The sequence below is a fragment of the Euleptes europaea genome, chromosome 18 (assembly GCF_029931775.1).
Source record: "Euleptes europaea isolate rEulEur1 chromosome 18, rEulEur1.hap1, whole genome shotgun sequence".
NCBI classification, from domain to species: domain Eukaryota; kingdom Metazoa; phylum Chordata; class Lepidosauria; order Squamata; family Sphaerodactylidae; genus Euleptes; species Euleptes europaea.
The window spans coordinates 40898205-40924141 of NC_079329.1; the positions used below are offsets into that span (position 1 = coordinate 40898205).

At 45.8% G+C, this 25937-nt stretch overlaps 1 protein-coding gene across 1 annotated transcript in view; it reads right to left on the bottom strand.

The window, feature by feature from the left end:
- The window catches only part of MARCHF10 (membrane associated ring-CH-type finger 10), a 111342-nt gene that overhangs the window by 48321 nt on the left and 37084 nt on the right, over positions 1–25937 (bottom strand). Inside the window, exons 4-5 of the mRNA XM_056864733.1 lie at positions 19148–19325; positions 13219–13368 (exon numbers count right to left, since the gene is read on the bottom strand). Coding sequence (XP_056720711.1) covers positions 13219–13368; positions 19148–19325 — 328 coding nt within the window. The remainder of the gene's footprint in view (positions 1–13218; positions 13369–19147; positions 19326–25937) is intronic.

The window sequence follows — 25937 nt, forward strand, 5'->3', positions numbered from 1 at the left end:
ACCAGAGCAACATGTTCCTCCATGGTTTTCGAATAAATAAGGATGTCATCCAAATAAACCACCACCCCGCGGTACAGCAAATCATGTAGTATTTCGTTGATGAGCTGCATGAAGACCCCCGGGGCCCCTTTTAGCCCGAAGGGCATCACGAGGAATTCAAACATTCCAAAACAGCTGGAGAAGGCAGTGAGGGGTTCATCCCCCTCGCGGATACGGACGCGGTAGTAAGCTTCTACTAGGTCCAATTTGGAGAATATACATCCCTCTTGTAACTGTCCCAAAATATCCGAAATCAATGGTATGGGGTAGGCGCTGGCTTGGGTGACTGCGTTGAGCTTTCGAAAGTCAATGCATAGACGCAGGTCGCCCTCCTTTTTTCGGACAAAGAACGCAGGAGCAGAGTTAGGAGCGTTCGATGGTCGGATGAACCCTCGAGCAAGATTTTTATCCAAAAAGTCCCGAAGCACAGTGCGCTCGGCAGCGCTCATAGGGTAAATCTTGCTTTTGGTCAGTGTGCAGTCCTTTACTACTTCAATTGCACAGTCTGTGGCACGGTGGGATGGTAAAGCATCACATTCTTTAATGTCAAAGACATCGGCAAGGTCTTGGTATACATCGGGCAGGGACGATGGGATATCAGAGGTCAATGCCGGAGCAGGTGGAGCCAGCAGCGCGACGTGCTGTTCACATTTGGAAATGGTAAAGGAGATAGTGTCCGTCTCCCAATCTATATAGGGATTATGACCCTTAATCCAATTAATTCCTAGGACCACCTCGAATCGGATAGGGGCTATGGTAAAGTCTATTTGCTCCCAATGAGAGCCAATACCCATCGCCACCCCTTTAGTGCGATGATCAACTGGGCCCCCCTTGAAATGGCTTCCATCCATCTGGGCAAATTGGACGGGAGCTGGTAGCACCTCGGACTTGACTTTGAGAGCTGCGAATGTGGTTTCACTAATTAAAGTGCGACTGCAGCCGGAGTCAATAAGTGCCCTGACAGGCAGTTGGGGACCCCCTTTATAGCGTTGTAACACTGCGTCCACATACATCGTATTTTCTACTTCTTTCACCTTCGTCGGTTTCGTAGGTTTTACAGGAGAAACTGCGGGGGTCTGCGGGAACGTTCCATTCACCGCAGGCTGTGACCGGTTATTTGACAGGTCAAGAGGCGAGTCCAGGTTTAGCGCTGGGGTATCCCGGAGGTGATCTCCGTCCGAAGATGGAGAATTGTCCCCCACTGGGGCACTTGTAATCCGAGACCCGGAGGGGTCTGTAGAAGTAGGAAGACCGGGAGAGTCTCTGAAATAAAATGCAGGGGGTGTGAACCGACCCGGCGTTGTACTGCGGGCGGCCGCGGTGCCTTCGCGTTGAGGCATTCCTCGGTTTTGTGACAGGTCAAGAGGTGAGTCCAGGGTTAACGCTGGGGTATCCCCGGGAAGATCCCTGTTCGAAGGTGAAGAAACATTTCGAAGGTGAAGAAACATTTCGAAGTCTCCAAAATCCTGGATTCCCGCATACACCACGGGGCCTTGCAATACCTGATCCGCTGGAAACACTTCCCCCCTGCCTATGACGAATGGGTTCGCGCACGGGATGTCTCCGCCCCCAAACTCGTCAACGCCTTTCACAATACCTACCCGGACAGACCAGCCCCCTTGCCGGATGGGAGGGGGCCTTAAGGGGAGCAGGATGTCAGGCTGTTATCTCGGTTTAGATGTTTCCTTTCGTTTCTCTGCTGAACCGTCCAGACTTCAAGGACGGCTACACATACCAAAGCCTGGGAACGCCACTCCTGGGAAATAATGCTCTGTTTATGCTTTGTAATCTCCCGCTGTTTCTCTGCCTTATATTTCCAAATAACGGGCAAGACAAACCATAGCTGTCATCTTGCCTTCAATGCACTGTATTGCCTATTTGACCAGTAAAGCCATCTGCTTGGAATCTGATTGTCTCTGTGGTGATTTCTGGTTCGATGGGTCAAGAGCTCACATTTCTTTGGGGAGAGACAGTTCCACCGTGACAGGATTTATGAGGCGGGTGATGGGAAATGGGCCAATGTATTTAGCACTGAGCTTATGGCACTGACGGGTGGAGCGCAGGTTCTTGGTGGAAAGGTATACCAAGTTACCCACTTGCAGGTCCCTACCGGGGGAACGATGCTTGTCAGCCTGCGCCTTGTATTTGTGCTTGGCTCGGTCTAGGTTGCTAACCAACCAGGGCCATGTTGTACGGAGGGGGGCAGGCACCCCACAGAAAGAAGGGGCTAGCACACTTCGGCGAGAGCCAGCTCAGAGGAGGAGGACAGCTTCTGCCAAGAAACATGACACGTCAGTTGACCATAAAGCAAATATGAGTGTTTATTGAATAATTATCTCTTTTAAAGAGATTTTAAAGAGATTTTGTACAAAATACACAAGGTACTTTGAAAATACAGCATTCAACAAAATAGTGTCAGCTCACTTCTCTTTTCTTGAGTATTTCTCTCTCCTTCACGGTCAAAAGAGAAGGTGGCCATAATGTCGTCACCTACAGTGCTTCCGTATTTGGCCTCACAATAGGCAGACATAAAAAATAATGCCAAATATTCTAAATGTGCCTCTCCAGAGAAACTAAACTTGGACTTTGTGAATAACATATTCCTCCCCTATGCTTTCCTTTTTAATATCTTTTTTATTTAAAAGGAAGTGCAGTTTCCTGTGCCGGGGGAAGGGAACATGAAATATTTTATTTCTTTAACAGGAAAACAAAACACCAGCAGAGAGATATAAGAGCACTTATGAAGTCACCCGCTAAAATCTTTTACAGTCTGGCACGGACTTGTTTTAATGTTACTATTTATGACTAGGTTTTAATGTTATTTTATGACAGAGCGTAATGGGCTTTAGCTGCAAACAATAAAGTTTATCGTATTGTGTTGTATCGCCTTGGAAGGGCAGCAGCTCAGGGCTTCCAGCACATGCTTTCTTGCACAGTTCATAGTCCCTGGAATCTCCAAATAAAGGATCTTGTGCAGTCAATGCTGGGAAAGGCCTTTCTTAGGCCACAGAGAGAGCCCTGCCAGTCAGTAAAGCAGGAATCCCTACCTGTAGCTGAGCCTGCAGACACTTCTGGAATGTTGACTGATCACCACGGGCACTAATCACAAAACGTTGGGAGGCTGCCAGCCCTGCATCTTCCTATGATGGAGGCAGCTGCTTCTGAATGGGCACTCCCTGAAGACCCAAAGGTGATGTCTCCTGGGCTCCTCTGAAGTACCTTCTGCTCCAGTGAGGTAAAGGAAAGCCAGGATTTACCTTTTGATTTGGGAAACAGACACTTTGTGGAAGAAGCAAGGAGGAACCAGGAAGCACATTGGCAGGCTTGATGGCACCCATGGGGATAACTGCAACAGACAGTACATGGACCAATGGGCTGTCTTTTGCATAAGGAAGGTTGACTCCCTCTTCTCTCTTCCTCCTGAGGGCTGATGGCACCCTGCTGGACCCCTGCACTGCCTTGTAATGGGCCACGGCTGGGCTGCAGGAAAAGACACGGTTTAAAGCATTAAATATTTTTAGTACAATTTGATATTATTGGCATTTCATCCAAACAATGCACGTGGTCACAAAACAGCATAACAATAGGGAAGCATTGTGTTATTTCTTTCACAAGAAAGATTCACTTACATGCACTCAAGCTCTGGATGACTCGCAGGCAGAGGATCCAGCTCCCCACCCTCACCTGCCCAGGTGGCAAGGCTTCCTACTGTATGCCCCACAGTGTCTTGCCTGTCCGGGAGGCTGGTACGGTGCCCTGATAAAAAAAGGAACACAAAGTTACTTACACCACAGTGTAGTAATAAAACTGGCACAGTTGTGATTACACAGCTGAAAATTTTGTGGAAAACATGTTGGTTCGTGGTTCTTACTAAATCATGTTTTCAGTTAATATTAAAGAAAGCAAGTTTTAAAAAACTGTACACCACACTCAGGAACTTATACGTACTGTGAACAGGTGGCTGGGTCTTCTGGCACCACTGAAGGAGGACTAGAAGGGCCAGGCTGATGTGCCTCTTGGTCACGACAGGGGCCTCCTCTAGGAAAGCTACGTTGCTGATGTGAACTCCATTTTAAGATGAAAATATTCAGTACAGGAAGGCAGCCAATCAGAGCCGCTCTTCATCATGATGCAACAGATTGCCTATGGAATACTTTATTCCCCAGGACAACAGCCATGAGGCAATGCGACTTTATCCCGGACTGGTGAAGTTCAACTACCTTTCCTTTCAGTTGCCAACATGGGAACAGTGTGCCAGGAACTTCTGTTGAAACAAGCCCTGAGATGTATATTCTTAGTCACATGTTAGGTGTCTTTAGGCAGGTAGAGTGAGAGTCTTATAGATCATGAGCAACTTCCTGTAAGAGCCAATGACAATCATGCAAAAGCAAACAGACTTTGCAGAAATACCGGCCATGGATCTTGGTTTTGTTTGACTTTTCTGGAACAATGACTGTGTGTACTATAGGAACAATATGTCTACAGTACTGCCTTCCAGAAAGGTTACTGTCTGTAAAAAGCCTTAGAATAAGTATTTATTGGCGTGACTCCAGAGGCAAGGAAACCACCATAGAGGTGCCTCTTCACACATCACCAGGGCATGGTGAGACACGTGGCCCCTAGGCCATATAGCAGAAGTTCCCTCCAAAGATCCAAGAACACTCAGCCAATCCCGGCACAGGGAGGGCCTGCAGTGTCTGGGGCTTCTTGCGTTGGCCCAGCAGCACAGGAAAGAGAGGCCCAACTGGGAGGGCCCACCTGTTCTGTATTAACCATGCAATTTCCTGTCTGCACATAACTGGGGGTCTTCTTGCTATTCTCCCCCTCCTTCTTTATGAATCTGAACAGATAAACACTCCAGCTAAGAAGATGTACACAACCTACAAACAATAAAAGTGAAAATAAAGGTTCACTGATGCAGGATATTATTGCCAGGTAGAAAGGGTTACCCGGGCTACTTTTTGTCACTTTCAACCATTTAATGTTTTAATGTTCAATGCCAGCATTCACAAGTATATTGGTAGTTGAGAATTCCTATCCTGAAGTAGAGAAGTGGTAGACAGCAGAGTGTGAGCTCTAGTCCTGTGGCAAATCCCATAAACAGATTCCAGCAGATGGCAAGTCCACGAAAGCAGTTTTATTGATTAAGCATGACAGGTTACAGAAGCCATTTTCAGGATGTTACTAGTGAGGGGCTAAGGGAAGGCATTTGGCATATATACAAGCAACAAGAGATAACTAGTAACCCAGGCAACCCCCCTCCCAGAGGCAGGAAGGAGTACTTGGCATTTCCCACACTGAAGGAATCTATGAAGTCAAAACACGGGGCACGGACTGGTGATCTAATCTGGCCTTGGAGAGAGCTGCACAACAACACCTGGGAGTGCAACCATTAACTGTCCTCAAGGCCTGCTCCTGACATTCTGCCCCCCTAAAGACCCCCCTTCACCCTTCCCCCGAGGGCTTGTGAGGGTAGGCAGAATGGAATTCTTGCACTAGATGGGGGGAGGAGACGTCACGGGCACGCACCCATTCCTCTTGGGCGGTACTAAAATGTTTCCAGTGACCAGGTATTGAAGGACACCGTAGCGAAAGCGGGAATCCAGTACCTTAGCCACTTCAAAATGTTCTCCCCACCACCACCATTTCTGGCACTTCAGGTTGTGGCTCAGGATGCCATCTTTGGGAAGGAACGTACGGTTTTAAGAGACTGACATGGAACACAGGATGGATTCTCCGTAGAGACTTGGGCAAGGAGTTACTGGGTTAATGATCCAGGAGATAGGAAACAGACCTACATATTTGGCACTGAGCTTATCACACGAGCGGGTGGATCGTAGGTTTTTGGTGGACAGATAGACGAGATCCCCCACCCCGTATTCCTTATCGGGGGAACGATGTTTGTCAGCCTGCGTTTTGTACTTTTGTTTGGCTCGCTCCAGATTTTTGACCAGCCATGGCCAGGTTGTTTGAATGGAACGCATCAGCTCCCCCCTCCTCCTCAGACACATTGACATGACCTACAGGATTAAATTCTTTACCATAGACAATCTGAAATGGACTGAATCCTGTGGATTGGTGAACCGCATTATTATAAGCATACTCGGCAAAAGGCAACAGGTTCACCCAGTCATCCTGATGGTAATTAACATAGCAATGAAAATAACACTCCAAGACCGCATTTACTCGTTCGGTTTGACCATCTGTTAGGGGATGGAAGGCACTGGATAGTCCTTGCTCCACTCCCACTAGTTTGAGGAAAGCTTTCCAGAATTTGGCCACAAAATTCGAACCCCTATCCGTCACCACCTTGCGTGTGAAGGAATGGTGACGGAAGACATGTGACACAAAGAGGCGGGCCAATTTCTGGGCAGAAGGAATACCTGCACAGGGCACAAGATGCACCTGTTTTGAAAACAGATCAGTAATCTCCCAAAGTACAGTCTTTCCCCCACTGAGGGATAAATCCGTCATGAAGTCCATCGCAATCACTTCCCAAGGCTTAGAGGGGGTTTCTAATGGTTGTAAAAGTCCGGACGGTTTTCCCTGCGCCCTTTTGGCATTGCTGCACAGATGGGGCAGCTGCGGATAAAGGAGTCCACATCAGATCGCATGCCCGCCCACCAGAATTGCCTTCTAAGAAAATGTAACGTCTTAAGGAATCCGAAATGTCCGGCGGTTTTAGCACCATGAACCAAACCCAAAACCTTCCCCCGTAATACCTCTGGTACATATAGTTTAGACTCCTTGAACAAAATTCCCCGCGTTTAACTAGAGAGGTTGGGAGGGTCTGTGAGGAAAGTTCCGTCTGATAACTACGAAGGAGAGTGTCCCGAAAGGACTCGGACAGATCCTCCACCCCCTCCGGAGTAGTGCCGGTGGGCAATTGGACCAGGGACGGAGTTGGTACTGGAATGGAGGGGGGTTGAACAGGGTGCTCGGGTCCCCATGCCTTGGGAGACATAGTTGTAGAGTGCTCCAAGTGGGGAGGAAGCGAGATAGGTGGCGTCACCGGCTCGTCCGAGTGGGGGTCACTCGTGCCCTCTGGAAGCAGCAGCGGAAAGGAGTGAGTCTGAGAACGGGTTTGTACAGCCAGTGTGGGCACGAGACACTGTTGGGCAGGAGTGAAGAGCGACTATGTGGGTCGGTCAACTTTGGTGGGATATTGGGGAAGTCTAGAGAGGGTGTCAGCCAGTAGATTCTGCTTCCCTGGTACATGCTTCAGGATGAATCGGAATTGGGCAAAGAAGTCCGCCCAACGCACTTGTTTTGTGGACAGTTTGTGGGCTTCCGTTAGGGTGACCAGATTTTTGTGATCAGACCACGCTTCAAAAGGTATCGTGGAACCCTCTAAAAACTGTCTCCACACAGTCAGGGCATGTTTTACAGCAGCTGCTTCCTTTTCCCAAATAGCCCAATTGAGTTCGGATTGGGTAAACCTTTTGGGAAAGTACGCACACGGATGCAAGTGTCCATCCTCCCCCCGTTGCAGAAGTGCACCCCCCATTGCTACGTCGGAAGTGTCTACTTGAACTATGAATGGTTGAGTGCAGTCGGGGTGTTGCAAGACCGGCTCGGACGTAAAGAGCTGCTTTAAACTATCGAAGGCGGCTTGACACTGGGAGTTCCACTCTACCGGGGCGTTGGGTAAAGTGGCCGAATCTCCCTTCCCTTAGTCTTAAGGAGATCCGTGATGGGTAGAGCAATTCGAGCGAAATGAGGGAGGAACGCCCTGTAAAAATTTGCAAACCCGAGGAATCTCTGGACCTGTTTGCGAGTAGAGGGTGGTTCCCAACTGAGCACAACTCGCACCTTTTCTGGATCCATAGTTAATCCTTGGTGCAAGACAACATATCCTAGGAAGGTTAATTGCTTCTTGTGAAACTCGCACTTAGAAAGTTTGGCATAGAGCTGATGATCTCTAAGACGTTGCAATACCTCCCTGACCAAAGTAACATGTTCCTCCATGGTTTTGGAGTAAATAAGAATGTCATCCAGGTAAACTACCACGCCTCTGAACAGCAGGTCATGGAGGATTTCATTAATGAGTTGCATGAAGACCCCAGGGGCCCCTTTCAATACAAACGGCATCACCATAAATTCAAACTTTCCAAAGCAACTGGAGAAAGCTGTTAGAGATTCATCCCCCTCCCAAATTCTGACTCTGTAATAAGCTTCGACTAAATCCAACTTAGTGAAAATGTGTCCTTCCTTCAATTGTCCCAAGAGATCAGAAATGAGGAGGATGGGGTAAACATTGTTTGAGTAACAGCATTGAGTTTCCGGAAGTCAATACACAAACGCAAATCCCCCGTTTTCTTTTTCACGGAAAAGGCTGGTGCCAAACAGGGCACGGTGGACAGTTGGATGAAACCACGAGCCAGGTTTTTGTCTAAGAACTCGCGGAGCACTGTTCGCTCTGTAGGGCTCATTGGGTAAATCTTACTTTTTGGTAGTTTGTCATCTCCCACCACTTCAATAGCACAATCAGTCCAGTGGTGGGGAGGTAAAATATCACACTCCTGCACATTGAATACATCCGCAAAGTCCTGGTAGTCGGGGGTAAGTGGGTAGGACTAGAGGGGTCTGAGGCGAGAGCAGGGGTTGGCGCGACTACGATTTTAACGGCCACGTTATGACGGTGCAATTCACATAATGGGCTGTTAAACGTTAAAGTTCCAGCATCCCAGTCTATAGCGGGACTGTGTCCTTTGAGCCAATTTGCTCCCAACACTACCGCATATCTAACATTAGGTACAATAGTAAAATTGATTTATTCCCAGTGGTGGCCAATTCCCATCGCCACCCCATCAGTGCGACGATCTACTGGGCCCCCTTTGAAGTCACTGCCATCCATCTGGGTGAACTGGACCGGAGCTGGCAGAGGACTGACTTCACCTGGAGTGCCTTAAAAGTGGTTTCATTTAGTAACGAGCGGGCACAACCTGAGTCAATTAAGGCTTTCACTTGCAATTGAGGACCTTTTCTATAATGTAATATGACATCTACATACAGTCTCTTCCACTTCACTCACCATGAAGGGGGCTCCGGGCCTTGCCCCGGGCTTCGCAGGAACTCCTGCGGGGGTCTGCGGTATTGCCCCCTCTGCCGCAGACCCAGTCCATTTTTGGGCGGTTCAAGGGGAGACTCCAAGTAAAGAGCAGGGGAGGTCCAGTGGTCACCCTCTTCGGAGGAAGCGGAGTTGACCTCTCCAGGGGTAGAAATTGTAATCCTGGACCCCGACAGGTCAGCTGGCAACAGGTCCGTCGTCACCTCTCCGACAAGAAGGGCTGGGGGTGTTTGCCGTCTGGGAGCGACGCTTCGTTTGACCGCTGCGCCTCTCCCTTGAGCGCGCCCCCTCCCACGAGGAGTCCCCACCGGCTGTGTAGAGGGACTCGACAGTCCCTGACATGACGGGCAGGTTGCCGCGAAGTGGCAAATGAGGCAGGCTCCCTTTTGAAATCACCATGCTCGGTCTGATGGAGGTAGAGCCTGCCTCCGCAGGGCCTGAGGAGCGGCTGGTTTGGGAGGGTTTTTCTGACTTCCCCCCTCCCTGGTCTGCCGTTGGGCAAGCGAAATAAACTGGCGACGACTTCCCACTTCTTCCGCCAGTAAAATCCATTCTTCCAAGGTGGCCGGGTCTCGCTGTATATATGCCCAGTTTAGAATTTCAGGGTGCAAAGCTGCTCTGAAGTAGTGTACTCGGGTCGCTTCAGTCCAATCCACTATTTTATTAGCGAGCCGTTGGAACTTGTCTGCAAACTCACGGACTGAAGAGGATCCTTGCCGAAGTTGGAGGAGGGCTGCCTTGGCCTTCTCTCCCTGGAACGGATCCTCAAAGCGTCTTCTTAATGCTCGTATGAACTCATTAAGCGACCGTATGGAGCGGGCCCAGGTATCAAACTGGAGAACCATCCAATCTGTGGCTTTTCCAGCCAAAAGCGAGGAAACAAATCTCACTTGGCTGTCTTCTGTAGGGAAGGAATGCCCCTGTTCTCTCATGTAACTGTCCACTTGGTGTAGAAAACAGGGCAACGCATCCGCAGAGCCATCAAATGTCACTCGTAGATGGGGTTGCTTCCACTGCACAATCGGGGCTACAGGGGGGGTGCTGGTGGTTGTCCAGGGGCCGGTAGTACCGGGGCTGGTTGTCCCGGCTGCCTTGGAAGCGGTTGTGCTGGTTGCCTCGGCTGCCCCGCTGGTTGCCCCGCTGGTTGCCCCGCTGGCTGCCCCGGGGCTGGCTGGTTTAGGCCAGGCGCCCCTTGAGTACGCTGCAGGCAACCGTACTCACGCATCACTAAGTCCAGTTGGTCCTGCATCTGGGCCATATGTTCTATTAATTCTTGGTTTTGAACCCGCAAGACATGGATTTCCTCCCCGGTATCAGTCTGTCAGGCTTGGCTGACCCGGTAATTGGCATTCCAGTAGCCTTCCTCAACGTACTCGGTCTCTTCTTCCTCATATTCATGGACATCAGGAGGGCAGGCGAACATACGTCAGCGTGCTACTTCCCGGGGTTGCCCTAGCTCTGGAGAGCCCCAGGAGAAGGAAGGAAAAGACCATTCTATTCCTTTGGTGATTTTTGACCGGGTTCCAGTCTCTGCCATTGCTCGTGCCCGAGTGGCGGCTGCCTCTGCCAACAGTTGCTCCTCTGCTCGCTTTTGGTCAGTGAGCGCTCGGTCCGCCTCGAGTTTGGAGACTGCGGCAGCCGTCACAATTGGTTCGGCCACTTGCTCCAAGAGTAATTGGATTTCCATGTGTTGATCCAACAGCGGTTGAACCTGTTGAGCCAGATCCGCGGAGGAAAGCCCAAACTCTGGGTTTAAAACTTTCTCAACTTCCGCTACTGTCGCAGTGTTTAGCAGTAAGTCCTTAAGAGCCAGGACCGTTCGGGCGGCAATGCTCTGTGCTTCCGGGTGGCATACGGTGGGATCCGGGACAGTTAACAGAACGTCTCCCTCTGGCGCCCCCGCCAGAGGGAATTAAGATCTGAGCCCCTGGACAGGGGCCGCCGACTCCCGTCGTGACTCGCTGAGCATAAGCTCAGACAACAACTGAGTTAGTGAGGCAAGGTCCTCCTGAGCTAACCGGGTCTCTTCCAGGAAAACATCCAGGTCCAAAAGGTCGTCGCGAGCCCGTAGATCAGCGTCCTGGGTCCTCCAGGGGGTCGTCTCCGCCAAGCGACGCCACTGATCACTCACCAGCCAAACCAGCCTGGTGGCCACCGCATCAGTTCGTAGCGTCTCCTCTAGGATGTCCAGTAGTAAACCGGGATCGTCGGGGAGCTCGTCTCGCGTCTCAGGCAGAGGAGACGAATGCCTAGGCAAACCTTCCAGGGCTCCAGCCAAGGTCAACTATTAAATCCGATGGAGATGACTAGTAACATGTGAGCTCTAGTCCTGTGGCAAATCCCATAAACAGATTCCAGCAGACGGCAAGTCCACGAAAGCAGTTTTATTGATTAAGCACGACAGGTTACAGAAGCCATTTTCAGGATGTTACTAGTGAGGGGCTAAGGGAAGGCATTTGGCATACATACAGGCAACAAGAGATTATCAGTAACCCAGGCAACCCCCCTCCCAGAGGCAGGAAGGAGTACTTGGCATTTCCCACAGTGAAGGAATCTATGAAGTCAAAACACAGGGCACGGACTGGTGATCTAAGCTGGCCTCGGAAAGAGCTGCACAACAACACCTGGGAGCGCAACCATGAACTGTCCTCAAGGCCTGCTCCTGACACAGAGTCCTAAAGACTTTTGAAAAGATAAAAGTAGGGACGAGATAGCAGGGGAACAGAAGGGGAAGGTTGTGTTACTTGTTGCTAATCACATCAAGAGGTAAAAACCGGCACAAACCCATTCCGCACAGTTCTGGGAAAATCTCACCTTTTCTGAGGTACAAAACACTGAACTTTAAGTTATGGAAAACACAACTTCCCTGCAATCTGTTACAGATTTTTTTAAAGTATATTTTTTTCAGGAGGGAAACAGCAGCCTGCTCAGAACATGGGGAAATTGAGACTCATGGGGGATTTTACTGTATGGCACTGAGGATGGAACACCACAGCCTTATATGGTAGTTTCCTTCACAGGCTGCTTTTCAGTCTGGGTGTTTTAAGATGAAAGCTGCTGTTTCTCCATCTGGGGAAAAAGCAACTTTCCTTTGCTCCTCAACTACCTCTTCACATGAACACATAAAGCTGCCTTATACTGAATCAAAACATCAGTCCATCAAAGTCAGTACTCAGACTAGCAGCGGCTCTCCAGGGTCTTAGGCAGAGGTCTTTCACATCACCTACTTGCCTAGTCCCTTTAACTGGAGATGCCGGGGATTGAACCAGGGATCTTCTGCATGCTGGGCAGATGCTCTGTCACTGAGCCACAGCCACCTTTAGGGCACTTTCCTATCTCTATCAGAATGGAAACGATCAATAAGCTGTATGCATCAGTCCATTCAGCATTCCACCAAAGATAACCACATGCCTCTACTTTGCCCAAGACAGTATAGTGCTTAAAGTGTCAAACTGTATTCATGTCCTTCCTTTCATGGAAGCTTGCTGGGTGGCCTTGGGCCAGTCTCTCTCTCTCTCTTAGCCTAACCAACACCCCCCCCCCACACACACACACAGGGTGGTTGTCGTTGAGAGGATAAAATGGAGGTGGGAAGAACAATGCTGTAAGCCACTTTAGGTTCCCACTGGGGAGAAAAGCAGAGTATAAATTAAAAACAAACAAACATTCTGTCCTTCAAAACTTTAAGGGTTAATCTCACTTGCCACAAAATGGTAAACACAATCTGAGACTGGCTATCAACAGGCATTGTTCTCTTCTATGCATGAAAATACTTGACACATGCCTAGGGGTTTCCCAGTATATGCATAAAGCGTTTTCTGGTGCCCAGAAGAAAAGGTACACTTGGAGATACTGGACTTTGGTTTGTCAGCCAGTCCAGTAGAAGACCACCATCCGCTTTGAGAAGCATTCCAAATACCTCCACTCACAAGCACTCCAAATACCCCCATCTACTTGATTTGAGGGGGCTGTTTGGAACAGGTAGCCTGCAGTGAGTGGGAAACTCACGGCCAGATGAGCTTCAGGCATGCAGTGGAGTGCAGATGGTCCTCTAGCCTAAGGATGTCCACCCACTGAGGGTGAGCGCCACCCAAACAAAAGCTTCTCACCAGACCCTCTGCTCGTCTTTGCCGTTCCCTGCAGCACGGACGTTTTCCTTCCTTTTCCTTCCACTCTTTTCACACTTTCAGAGTCTGGGTTTTCCAGAAAACTTCTCTGGCTCGTCCGCTGTCTTCTTGATAAAACTGGTTTCTGAAAAGCTGTTAAATGTTGTTTAAAATAGGGTTGCATTTAGTCTTGGAAGGGCTATCAGAACTTCTCTTTCCAGTATTCTACTGAAGGAAACAAGAATCTCTAAATGTTTTTAGAGTTGTAGATTGTCAGCTGCAAGTATTTTAGCTGGACATTTTGTGGGTTTCAAGAGGAAGGGATTTCTTTTGAAATCATGTTCAGTGCCATTGCATGTTTTAATACATTTGAAAGATTGTATTATTGTTGTTTTAAAATGTTGTCCATGCTCTGAACTTTCAAAGATGCAGTGTCACAGCAGATCGAAATATAGTACAGATCCTGACCCTTATATTTATTTAAGCTATTTGTTTTCAGGTTATCAACAAAAAAGAGATGTTTCATTTGTTCTTGGGGGGCGGAGACATGAAATATCTACTGTCAAAAATGTATTTTCAAGAACGAAAGGAAGAGACAAAGATGAGCCAAGAATACAGTAAGACAGTTTCATGGGAACAGGAAAGTATGTGATTGGGATAATTTTTTTAAAAATCCGAATACGTTATAAAAACAGCAATGTAACTTGCAAGTTACTGGAAATGTATAACCCTTACAAATCTATGCTAAGGGTGTCAAAGACAAGGCCCACAGGCCAAATCCGACTCTTTGAGCGCAGTTGTCCGGCCTGTGAGCTGAGGCAGCCACCTCCCCTGCTCCCAGAGTCAGGGGCTGTGGGGGAAGGTGATATATGCACTGGGCTCGCCAGCTGAGGAAGTCGCCCCCCAGTCCCAATCTGGGCTGGCGAGCCCACTGTGGCCTGGTCCACATGGCTGATCTGGGCTGGTACACATGGCCCAGCCTGACCAAATGGCATTCACGTCATATCTGGCCCTCTTAACAAATGAGTTTGACACCCCTGCTCTATGCTTTCTATTAAATGCTGCTTTTCCCAATAACTGCAGTACTGAGAACCACAAATTAAAGAAAAACATCATCTTGCTATTTGTCCACAGCAGCAAGAAGACAATTAGTTGAGCAATACTGATGATGATTACAAGTATAAATACACAAGGCTCAAGCTGTTCTCTTTTTCCAGAGTGTTAAAGAGTTTTGTAGTTGTAAATGACTCCAAAGAATGGTCAAGATGTTTTCCATACGGGTACAAGCTTGTGTATTTTACCTGTTGCTGCCCAGCGGCAACAAGGCTTCCACACAGTTTCCCTGGTAGGTTTTGCTTAATTGGCAATTTAATTACCAACTGATATACCACTATACCAAAATATAAATCCCAAGGAGAACTAACCGAGCCCTTTGAACTGGTCAAGGGAGTTAGACAAGGTTGCCTCCTTGCTCCTCTCTTGTTTAATCTATACCTGAATGATATGGCAACCAATTTCTCAGTTTTGCCACCCCCAAAGCTTGCAAGTCATCCCACCCCAATTCTACTCTATGCTGACGATGCAGTTCTCCTGTCCCGCACAAGAATTGGTTTGAAAAGATCTTTGCAAACTTTTTCTGAGTACTGCTCATAAATCTAAGATTATGATCTTCACTAAGAGGAGAAAAATGCCTCTTTTTCGCTGGGTATTAGATGGCTTTGAGGTTGACCAAGTCAAGGAGTTTGTTTACCTTGGCATTCTGTTTTCCCATAACCTAAATTGGAATGCCCATCAAAAAGCAGGGTCCAACAAAATTAAACCTGGGGTTGGTGCTATTGTCAATTTTTTTCACACCAAAGGTGGCAAATATATTCCAGGGGCTATTCAGGTTTTTAACCTGAAAATTACCCCAATTATCCTCTTTGGTGTTGCCATCTGGATTACAGTCATCAATGAATCTATAGATCGTCCACTGCTTCAGTTCTTACGAAAACTCCTAAATGCCCCTCGTTGTGTTGCTGGCGTTACTCTTCGTTCCGAGTTTGGCCAAATGTCACTTGAAGCTAGGGCGTGGTTGGCCGCCTTTAAACTACACCTTAAACTGTGCTTTAGGACTGAGGGGTTCCTAGCTTCTCTGAAGCATGACCCTTTTAAATCCTCATGGCAAAAAATCTTAGATGAGAAATTGGCGTTGTTGGGCTTCTCGCAGGATATGTTATCAAATCTTGGGAAAACTGAAGCTTTTACCAAAATTAAAAAGCGCATTAAAGAGCTTGATTATAACAGCACTACTTTTCGTGCTCGTCGCGTCTGTTCATCCCAGTTCTTCGGAATACCCCCTCCACGTGGTCTGCCTGCCTATACATATTATCTAACAACTCCTCATCTCTGTAGAGCTTTTTGCTTGGCTAGATTGAATGCTAACCCTTCTATGGTAATGCAGGGCAGAATTCTGAATATACCATACTCAGACAAGATCTGCCCTTGCTCTTCTGGCTCTATTGACTCATTAGCCCATGCCCTTTTGGAATGCCGCTTTTACGAGGAACTTCGATCGCACTATATTTCCCCCCTTTTAATATACAAATCCAATGCCTCTGTGACTGACATAATGCCTTTTTTACTAAGCGATAGGGACCCCAAGGCTACATTGTCAGCTGCAAGATTTGTTTCAGTCCTTATATCCCTCCAACACTAGATATATGCTGCTCAAGATCAATTGATCAAGGAGCTTCTAAGGGATAAAAGGGAAGGAAAGGAAAATATAAATCTGACTTCCCAGCTTTCATTTTTTTTTAAACGGTCAGTCTCTAGCCTACTTTGTTACAGAGATATGCTTTCCCCTTTATATCTCCACAAGGAAAGCTGGGAATTCAGAGAATCTGATGCAAATTTTGGTATAATAGAATATGGATATAACATTATTAAATCGCTAATTTAAAAAAAAAGGAAAAACCCTCTACATTAAAAAGGAGAAGTTGCTGTCATGGTGGAAATAGCTGTTCTGTGGGTGGGACCAGGAAAACCCAAATTTACCCACCTACACAGCAGCCATTGAGGCTTTGCTGTGATCTTGCCCAAACCTTTGGAGCAAATCAGTTTTGAGAAGGACCGGAGAAAAGCCAAGGAAACCCTGGGATGTGCATAAATGTACCATGATGCTGTAGGGAAACAGGAAAAACCCCACTTCCCAACAGCATCAAACTTGGGGTAAATAACCTGTGTGGAAACACCTAAAGGCTTCATAATGCACTATAAATATTCTTTATTCTGAAATGTAAGATGTAGGTTCTCCCCCAGCTAATAAGAATTTGGATCAAATTAACATGAAACTGGATGGCACTCAGATCCAGAGGATAAAGTGGAGGAGAGGAGAAGGACATAAGCTGCTTTGGGTGCCCATTCAGGAGAAAGGTAGAGTATAAATGAAGTAAAATAAATAAAAGAAAATTCATACACCAGCTTTTTGTGACACTTCTCCAGAGTGTATTGTGACAGAATGACCTGGTTTTTTTTTTTAACACTGATCTATAAAAGGGTGCATTAAGATCATGCCAGTTACTTTAAAATCTCCAATTCAGTATTACAAAGAAAGCCAGTTAAATAGCTCAAAACATGACGAACAGTGTGTGGGGGTGGGATGAGAGGGGGATGTATGGGAATGAACAGGGTGAGCAGGATCAATAGGAAATGCCTTCACTGATGGGACCTCCCCCTATATGGTCATGACAAAATGGAGGGGGTAAGAACATTTTTGAAATGGGCATGTGGAAAAAAAGCACAACTCTCATTGTTCATTTCTCTCTCTGTCTCTGAAGGCCAAGGTACATGTTACATTTTGCACAAGCTCCCAATGGGGAGGACTGGCAGACACATTACAGCTGGAAGCCCCCAGTGGCAACTGTCTGTAAAAGCACCTCAGGGGCCTGATTCAGATTGGGGCTGTGGCATTGGGACAGTGGAGGGGCTCATGGCTCCCTCCAAACCATTTTTCAGAGCCAGAACACGTGTAGCCCCCCATCAGGGAAATAACATTCCTGGGCCATTTTGGCTACTGGAAACAGGAAAAAAAGGAAAGCCCCCCCCCCCATGCCACAGTTCTGATCCAAATTGGACCCCTGCAGTGCTTTTAGCTGCAATATGACTGCAAGTCAGTGTTCTTAACTGGAACAGGAAACTTGGACTGATCTGCTGATGGGACAGAGGCAAGGGGTCGAGCAGACTTAAGTAGGAGCTTGATTTGTATCAGTTGAAATAGGCAGACCAATTTTGTTAAGAGATTTCTAATCTTTCTACATTTCTGTTAGATCCTGTAGCAGAAAGGAAGCTTAAACTGTGTCCTTCTAGGAGCAGGACAAAAACCCTGCTAATTCAGCCACCAATTCTCCTTTGAAAAAAGGCCTTTGTATCACACATATACCAGTCATGCAGGGGCTGTATTCTGATTGTGATCACAGAACACAAGGAGAAGGGGCTTCAGTCTTCCCTCACACCGTTTTTGTGTACTGAAATTACCCTGGGGAGCTTCTATTTGCTCAACTGGGAAACTTAAACAGCAGTTTAAAGAGAGCCAGCATAGTGTAGTGGTTAAGAGCGGCGGACTGTAATCTAAAGAACCGGGTTTGATTCCCACTCCTCCACATGAGTGACAGACTCTAATCTGGAGAACCGGGTTGGTTTCCCTACTCCTCCACATGAAGCCTGCTGGGTGACCTTGGGCTAGTCACAGTTCTCTCAGAATTCTCTCAGCCCCACCTACTTCACAAGGTGTCTGTTGTGAGAAGGGGAAGGCAAGGTGATTGTAAGCCGCTCTGAGACTCCTTAAAGGTAGAGAAAAGCGGGGTATAAAAAACGTCTTCTTTTTCAGCTCCCTGGGACCATTTTGGTTTGCAAAAATGGTGCTTGGGAGACCATTTTCCAGAAATAAAAATATGTTTTTTTAAATTTGATAATAGAGATTCTTAATCTCAAAACAGTTTCAAATACAGGCATTTTTAAAATCTGCAGCACTGTAATTATTGTAGGCACCTTAAGAGGTTTGCCAGTGCATAGGAAATCCCACCCTGGTTCCAGGCATGTAGGGATAACCAAGGTGCTCCTTACTCAGCCTCGTCTGTGCTGAGAGCGGTTGCCCACTATGCTGGACTGTATGAAGGTTCAGACAGGACCAAGGACCAAGAGAGTTCCCTTTCCAGGCACTTGAACTGGACAACTCAAAGTGTTCGGTTTGGTTCCCTCTCCCTATCTCAACATACCTCACAGCGCTTGCCCTGGAGCGCCTTCCACACATGTGCCACGGTCACTAACAAAATATGGCCCCCCACACTCTTGCGAGTCACAGAACTCCTTATGCATGTGTGATACAACCTCCCTGCAGAGGCCACCAAGGACCTCTACCTTATGGCTTTCCCCTAGCTCCTATATAAATTATTTTTCCTGCCTATAGCCTTCCTGTATATAATACTCAGGTTGCAACCAACCAGGTTTTCCACAGGTGAAAAAAGGATGCAAAGGGGGTCTGACCACCACAAAGGCTACAGTGGGAAGCATGGAACCTGCATGGACACAAGCCATGTGGAACAGGAGCTGTAATATGGAGGGGGATTTGCCAAGATTGAGCGAAAAAGCTGCCAGGATCCAACCCTAAGTATCACGCCACAGACTGCTGTATCTTGCACACACACCATTTTACAACAAAGATTTCTGCTCAGTCCTGGATGCCTCTCCTGATTATCTCATATTTTCTGCTCCTGTACCCATTCCAGATTACAAGAACAACTGGCTTGCTAGGTGAAGCAGCTGGGCATGATTCTCTATCAACTTCAATCTCGGCTGTTTGCTTAGAAATCTCTTAATGGGAATACTTAAAAACCTCAGCTGCTGGCATCACAGAATTTTTACATTTTAACAGATGACAAATCTCCATGTTTACCTGAAGTATCTTTTTTAGGACAAGTTCCACTTTTTTCTGGTTTTTTGGACCATGTGCTAGCTTTTTGTTTCTGCTTGACAGACGTTTTGTCAATGGCAGGAAATTTAGCTTCTGATTTGCTCCCAGGAGACTTTATAGAGGATTTCGATTCACATCCACAAGCTTCATCGGAAGAGATCTGAGGAAATAAAACAACAGTTAAATGTTAGCGGCTGAATGGTCTTATACCAGGGGAAAAGCTTTGCCTTGTGGAAGAAGTTGCTTCTTTAAATCTCATATGTGTAGGACTTACTGAAGTTACTCAGTGGGGAGTTAAATGTACTCAGCACATGCTCAAGGGCACTGTTATTAAGGATTATGTCAACTATCCTGCTCCTGAAGAACTCTAGAATTGAAGGATTCAATAATCCACAAATCAAGTCAGACAAGCTTCTACTCTTCTGGCTATTAGACAACTGTGCAATGGAACTTTTAAGTGAACCTTTGAAGATATTTGAAGGTTACTATTTAGCTGGCTACTTGATTAAACAGTTGGATCCTTGTTGTTTGTATTCTTGCCGTACTATGTATTATGTAGTAATCTGGGCTGGGGTTTTTTTGCCCTCAAGTCAGATCTGAATTATGGTGACCCCATCGGGTTTTCAAGGCAAGAGACATACGTTGGGAGATTGTTTGCCATTGCCGGCCTCTACATCGAACCCCTGGTATTCCTTGGGGGGGCTCCCATCCAAATCTGGTTTTAATCCTTCTGAAATTTGCCTTGGATCCCTAAGTTTTTAAATAAAATACATAAAAATATGGCTAAGGAATTAAAAGTGGTTTGTGGTTACACAAATTGGAATTTAGTAGTTCATTCTTGGACTCTTTGTAAACTATCCAGGAGCAAGAGATAAGCAATTTTTATGTAAAACAAAGTGCCGATAAGTCTTCTTCCCCATAAATATCCAAGAAGTAAGGTAGAGCTTATGAAAAGTAATCAGAACAGAACACATGAAAAACTGCATGCTTGAAATATGCTGATAGCCAGGAGGACGTTTTGCATGCAGAAGCTCTCAAGTTCAATCTCCAGCATCTCCAGTTGTGTGTATTAAGTGCCATCATGTTGCTTCCAAATCATGGCGTCACGATAAAACTGTCCTCCAAAACGCCGATTGTTAACAGCCTTGCTGAGATCTTGCAAACTGAGGGCTGTGGCTTCCTTTATAAAGTCAATCCCTCTCATGTTGGGTCTTCCTCTTTTTCTGCTGCCTTCAACATTTCCGACCATTATTATTTTTTCCAATGACTCTTGTTTTATCATAATGTGGCCAAAGCATAGTAGTTTAGTCATTGTAATTTCTAGGGAGAGGCTTGATTTGATCTAGAATTAACTGATTTGTCTTCTTGGTGGTCCACTGAATCCATAAAACTCTCCTCCAATACATTTCAAAGGAATCTACTTCCTCCTGTCAGTTTCTTTATTGTCCAACTTTCACACCCATACATAGTAATGGGAAATACTATGGCATTAATTAACTTGATCTTGGTCACCAGCGACACATCCTAACACTTAAGAATCTTTTCTAGTTCCTTCATGGCTGCCCTTCCCAGTCTCAATCTCCTTCTGATTTCTTGCTTACACTCCCACTTTTAGTTTTATGATGGAGCCAAGAAATAGAAAATTTCCAACAATTTCAATTTCTTCATCATCAGCATTAAAGTTGTGTAATTCCCCTGTAGTCATTACTTTTGCCTTCTTAGTGTTCAGCTGTAATTCTGCTTTGGTACTTTCTGCTTTAACCTTCATCAGGAGTCATTTCAAGTCTTGGCTATTTTCTGCCAGTAATGTGGTATCATTTGCATATATTGAATTGTTAATGTTCCTTCCACCAATTTTTCACTCCGCCTTCATCTAAAGATAATCCATCATTCCTTATGATATATTCTGCATACAGATTGAACAGATATTTTTGATGTCAAGTCACAGTTAATTTATGGTGTTTTCAAGGCAAGACACCTTTGGAGATGGCTTGCCATTGCCTGCCTCCGCGTCACGGTTCTGGTGTTCCTTGGAGGTCTCCCTTCCAAATACTAGCCGGGGTTAGGGCTGAGAGTGTGTGACTGGCCCAAGGTCACCCAACAAGCTTCCATGGCAGGAATGGGGATTCAAAACTGGGTTTCCCAGGTCCTAGTCTGATACCTCAACCATTACACAATTGTCAGCGAGGGCACCCAGTCGGGCCCCGGATAAGCAAGCTCTGTGTTCTACCCCCCCTCCCGGTCTCGTGGGAAAGTCTCTTCAGTTTGGGAGGAAGGTGTGAAGGCTGGAGGCCTTCCACTTCAAAGCAAGCCTAATACTTCCACTTCAAAGCAAGCCTTCCTATTGTAAATCTGCTATCTGTTCTCAAGGTGTCAATTCTGCCAGAACAATGGCATCTCTAGAAGCTTGAAAGAACCCTGATGTTTTGCATTTCAAAGGCATAGAGGTGACAGATCTTCTGCACCTCTTCCATTGGTGTTCTGCCATTACGTGTAATCAATTCTAGTGTGTGTCCCCTATAAAGATGACCTGTATTTCCCCCATCTGTATTCTGACCTTCAGTTTGTATAGACCTACTGAACCCGTTTGCTTTCTTAATAAAACTTTAAACTCTCTGCAACGTCTGGAGTGAAGTTTACTATTGCTGAAATGCAATGAGGTACTGAAGTCTGACAACAATGCTGGCTCTCATATTGAACAGATAGGGAGATAAAATATATCCTTGTTGGACATCTTTGCCAATTAAAACCATTCTGTTTCTTCATATTCTGCCCTAACAGTAGCCTCTTGTCCACAGTATAGGTTGGACATCAGACACTGTGGCACACCCATTTCTTTTAAAACCAACCAACCATAGCTTTTCATGATCCACATAGTCAAAAGCTAGAATTCTTACTGCCCAATGTTCGAAAAATGCCAAAGGGATTTCCTTAGATCAGTTGTGTGATAAATTAAGGAATATAGTGGCACTTGAAAGTTTAACAAATAAGGTTAGATTCAGGGGAGAAAAAAGAAAGATGATTTTAAAATAATTTGAAATAGTTTTATAATTTATTTAATGGAATTTCAAAAGCATAGCTCTTAAAGAATTTTCTTTAGTGTATGGAGGGCCTTACATGAAAAGGTATTGAATAGTTATATCAGAGGATAATTTTTTTCTTTTTAGAAATGAATATGTAAATTCTCAGCCATCTTAGAGGAAAACATACACACATCCCTTTTTTGTTGTGTGTGGTTTTTTTTCTTTACCATATGTTCAGTATTGATCTTCTGTATTGGATATGAGGTTACTATATGGTCCTTTTGTTTCGTTGTGTAGTTGATTTTCTATTCTGTCTATGTATATATTTAATAAAATGTATTTATTTTTAACACTTTGCTGTAATCAATTAAACATAAGCCGATTTTCTTCTGGAATTCTCTCATATGCTTTATTAATTAACGTAAATTTGCAGTATGATCTTTCGTGCCTCTTCCTTTTCCAAATCCAGCTTAAACATCTGCCATTTCTCATTCCATATATGGTCACAGTCTTTGTTGTAAGATATTGAGCATCACTGTACTTGCATGAGAAATTAATGCAATGGTCTAATAGTTGATGCAGTCTTTCATGTCTCCTTTTTTCAAAATTGGAATGTAAATTTACTGTTTCCAGTCTGTGGACCATTGTTTTGTTTCCCACATTTGATGGCATATTTTTCTTAAGATTTTGATGGACTCTATTTCTGTGGTTTGGAATAGCTCTATTGATATCCCATCTATTCCTGGAGATCTGTTTCTCCCAGTTGCTCTCAGTGCATCTTTCACTGTAGGTTCTTCAAAAGATTCATCTCTTCTGTATGATTATTTAGGTGGATATTGTTCCCATCTTTTCTTTATTTTGTCCTCTTCAGTTAATGCATTGCCATGTTGATCTTTCAGCATGCCTAACCGTGCTTTAAATGTCCCTTTCATTTCTTGGCTCTTGGGGAAAGTATCTTTCTTTTTTTGTTGTTTTCTTCTATTTCTTTACTGTGGTTATTATAATACTTATCTTTGTCTCTACGTGCGAGTCACTAGAATGCTGCATTTAGACTTTTTATTCTGTTTCTGTCACCTTTTACTTTTGCTTCTTGTCTATCTTTAGCAAAATTAAGAGTTTCATCAGTCATCCATCAAGGCTTTTCATTTCTTTTGACTACTGGAATAGTCTTTGTGCATCCTTCCTTTGTGCATCCTTTAACTTACTAATGCAAATCTGTTCTTTACATGGTCTTTGAACTCTTCAGGAGTATAGTTTAGATTGTATTTTGGCACTATGAATGTTTTGGTGTTTTTCTTCAATTTTATTCTAATTTTTGATATTAACAATTCACTGTCTGTACCACAATTGGCTCCTGGTCTTGTTTTGGCAGAAAGAATAAAGCTTCTCCATCTTCTGCTTCTGATTATGTAATCAATTTGATTTCTAGAGTGGCTGTCCAGTGATGTCCATGTATATAATCATCTGTTTGGCTGAATGAAACATGTTTGCAATGAACAAATAGCCTTCACAGAATTTTATGAGTCGCTCTACTGCTTCATTTCATGTTCCCAGCCCAAGTCTTCTGACAGTATTTGATTCTGCTTTGTTTCCTACTTTTGTGTTTCAGTCACTTTAGGCCCTACCTTCTGCTTTTGCTGTGGGGGCTGTGAGCCACTGAATTGCACAGCTCTTCCTCGCCAGAGGAGTGAGCCTTTAGCATGAACTGACGAGCCAGAGCTAAAGGGCTCTTAGTCTGGGGATTAGGCCTGGGGACCCAGGAAGCTTTTACATTGTTGTACTTGTTACCCCTTTTGGCTTAGGCAGACATTTGGTCAGGTCTGTAAGTTTCAGGTTAGATCAAAACACCAAGGTATTTCTAGGGTGAAAGAATCCATTTGTAAGTTGATGATGAATGCTCACGGACCATTTCCAGTCACCTGCAGTGAGTGTGCCATGTTTGCTTTCCTTCCTGAGGTCTAGATGGACTTCACATGCCAGAAGTGTAAATTGGTAGAAGAGATGGCTCAGCGCATGGAGGAAAGGATTATTACTGTACCACCCATTTCAGGAATCAACAGCCACATCAGGACAGGGGAACATAAAGTGAGTGGTTTTGTTGCAGTTGGGCGGGCTGATACCCATAAGGCTTCTGGTACTGATAGGGATATAAGTGCCTTTGAGAACACTTTTGTTTGTATGAAGGGGGTGATAGGGGAGATAGTTTATTCTTATGGATCCTATCCACAACTGCATATATTTTTTGAAAAGAGTCATTGTTAAGATTTTGCTGAGTAGCTGTTCCTAAGAAACTGACTGCTCATAACAACTTCATTTGGATCTGTAGGTCAGTGAGAGGTATGTAACATATGGAAACCAGTGAAACTGCAGAGGCGTGTCCCTCCCCAAAAAAAGGCACTGCTGAACGTTCCTCTGTTGGAACAATGGCGCTGGATGCCAGCTCTTGGAGGTTGCAGCTCAGATGGGTGACAAATGCTGTTCAACTTCAGTCTTGCCCTCCGAAAGATATGCATGGAGTCAACAGATGTTCCCAGTGAGGGGGAGGCATGCATGGTGGAAGGCGGCCTTTTCCTTGTGAGTCCCTACCTCCTTTGTGAGCCCTAGAACCTAAAAGCCATGGCCTGTGAAATGGACATACAATGTTCCCTGTCTCTGTGTTTGGACCTGAGCTTCAGTGTCCTCAGTGGAGGCTCCAACATACCATTTGGAACTGAGGCAACTGATGCCAGTGGCAGAGCCAATGTTGTACCTGATGACACTTAAACTACTGACAGAGCCCTGGATGTTTCTCCAGAGTATAAAACAGGAGTGTTGAACTCATTTGTTACAAGGGGCCGAAAGGACATAAACGTCACTTGGTCGGGCCAGGCCACGTCGGGCCAGCCCACAGCGAGAATTGGGTGTGTGTGTGCCTTGGCTGGCTCGTGGGCTGGATAAGAGCTCTCAAGGGGGCGCATCCAGCCCCCATGCCATATGTTTGACATCCCTGGTCTAAAAGATGTTCAGACGAAAGGGCCACAGAGGTGGGCAGAGCATTCTCCCAAAGGGTCACTTTAAAGTAAAAAGCACTATCACTCCTGGCTTTGGGAATAAATTGCTTGCAGGCCAGGCATGCAGCTATATTATGAGATTGTCCCAGGCATAAATTGTGGTCCTCTGTTTGGGCCATTTTCATCCAATAATTGGCACACTTCTTGAATAAGACTTTTTGAGCCATATCAAAAAGGACAGCCCCCAGACCACCAGTTAGACCACTGAAGGAAGTTCTGAAATACAGAAATAAACTTCTAATTTCTTTTCTCTGCAGAGTGACCAGGAAGAAAACTTCTCTCCAAGGTAGTGAAGGAACAGCAGAGGGAAACAGCACTGTCCTCTCCTGGGTAATATACAGTTTCCAGGTGGGAAACTCTGGTATGTGCTGAGGAGGGATGGGCATTCCTTGCATTATCAAAAGTGCCAGGAAGTTTCAGAACATTCCTGCCGTGGTTGACCTGTGCACGCACAGTCCCAGTGTAGGATTGTCCAGAAGTTATGACAATAAGCCAAGCTCCATGTGGCACAGGAATTCCCTGATCAATACTCTGGATCTGTAATTTAATCCCAAAAAGCAGTTGTAGGGGGCTCTGGTCTGAATTGGAGTGGTAGCATTGTGGAAGGATGAATGTTTCCTCTTGCACAGTTTCCCTGATCAGAAATAACCTCTGTCTAGGGAATTTTAACCCTAGGGGGGGGGGATGAAAGATACAATA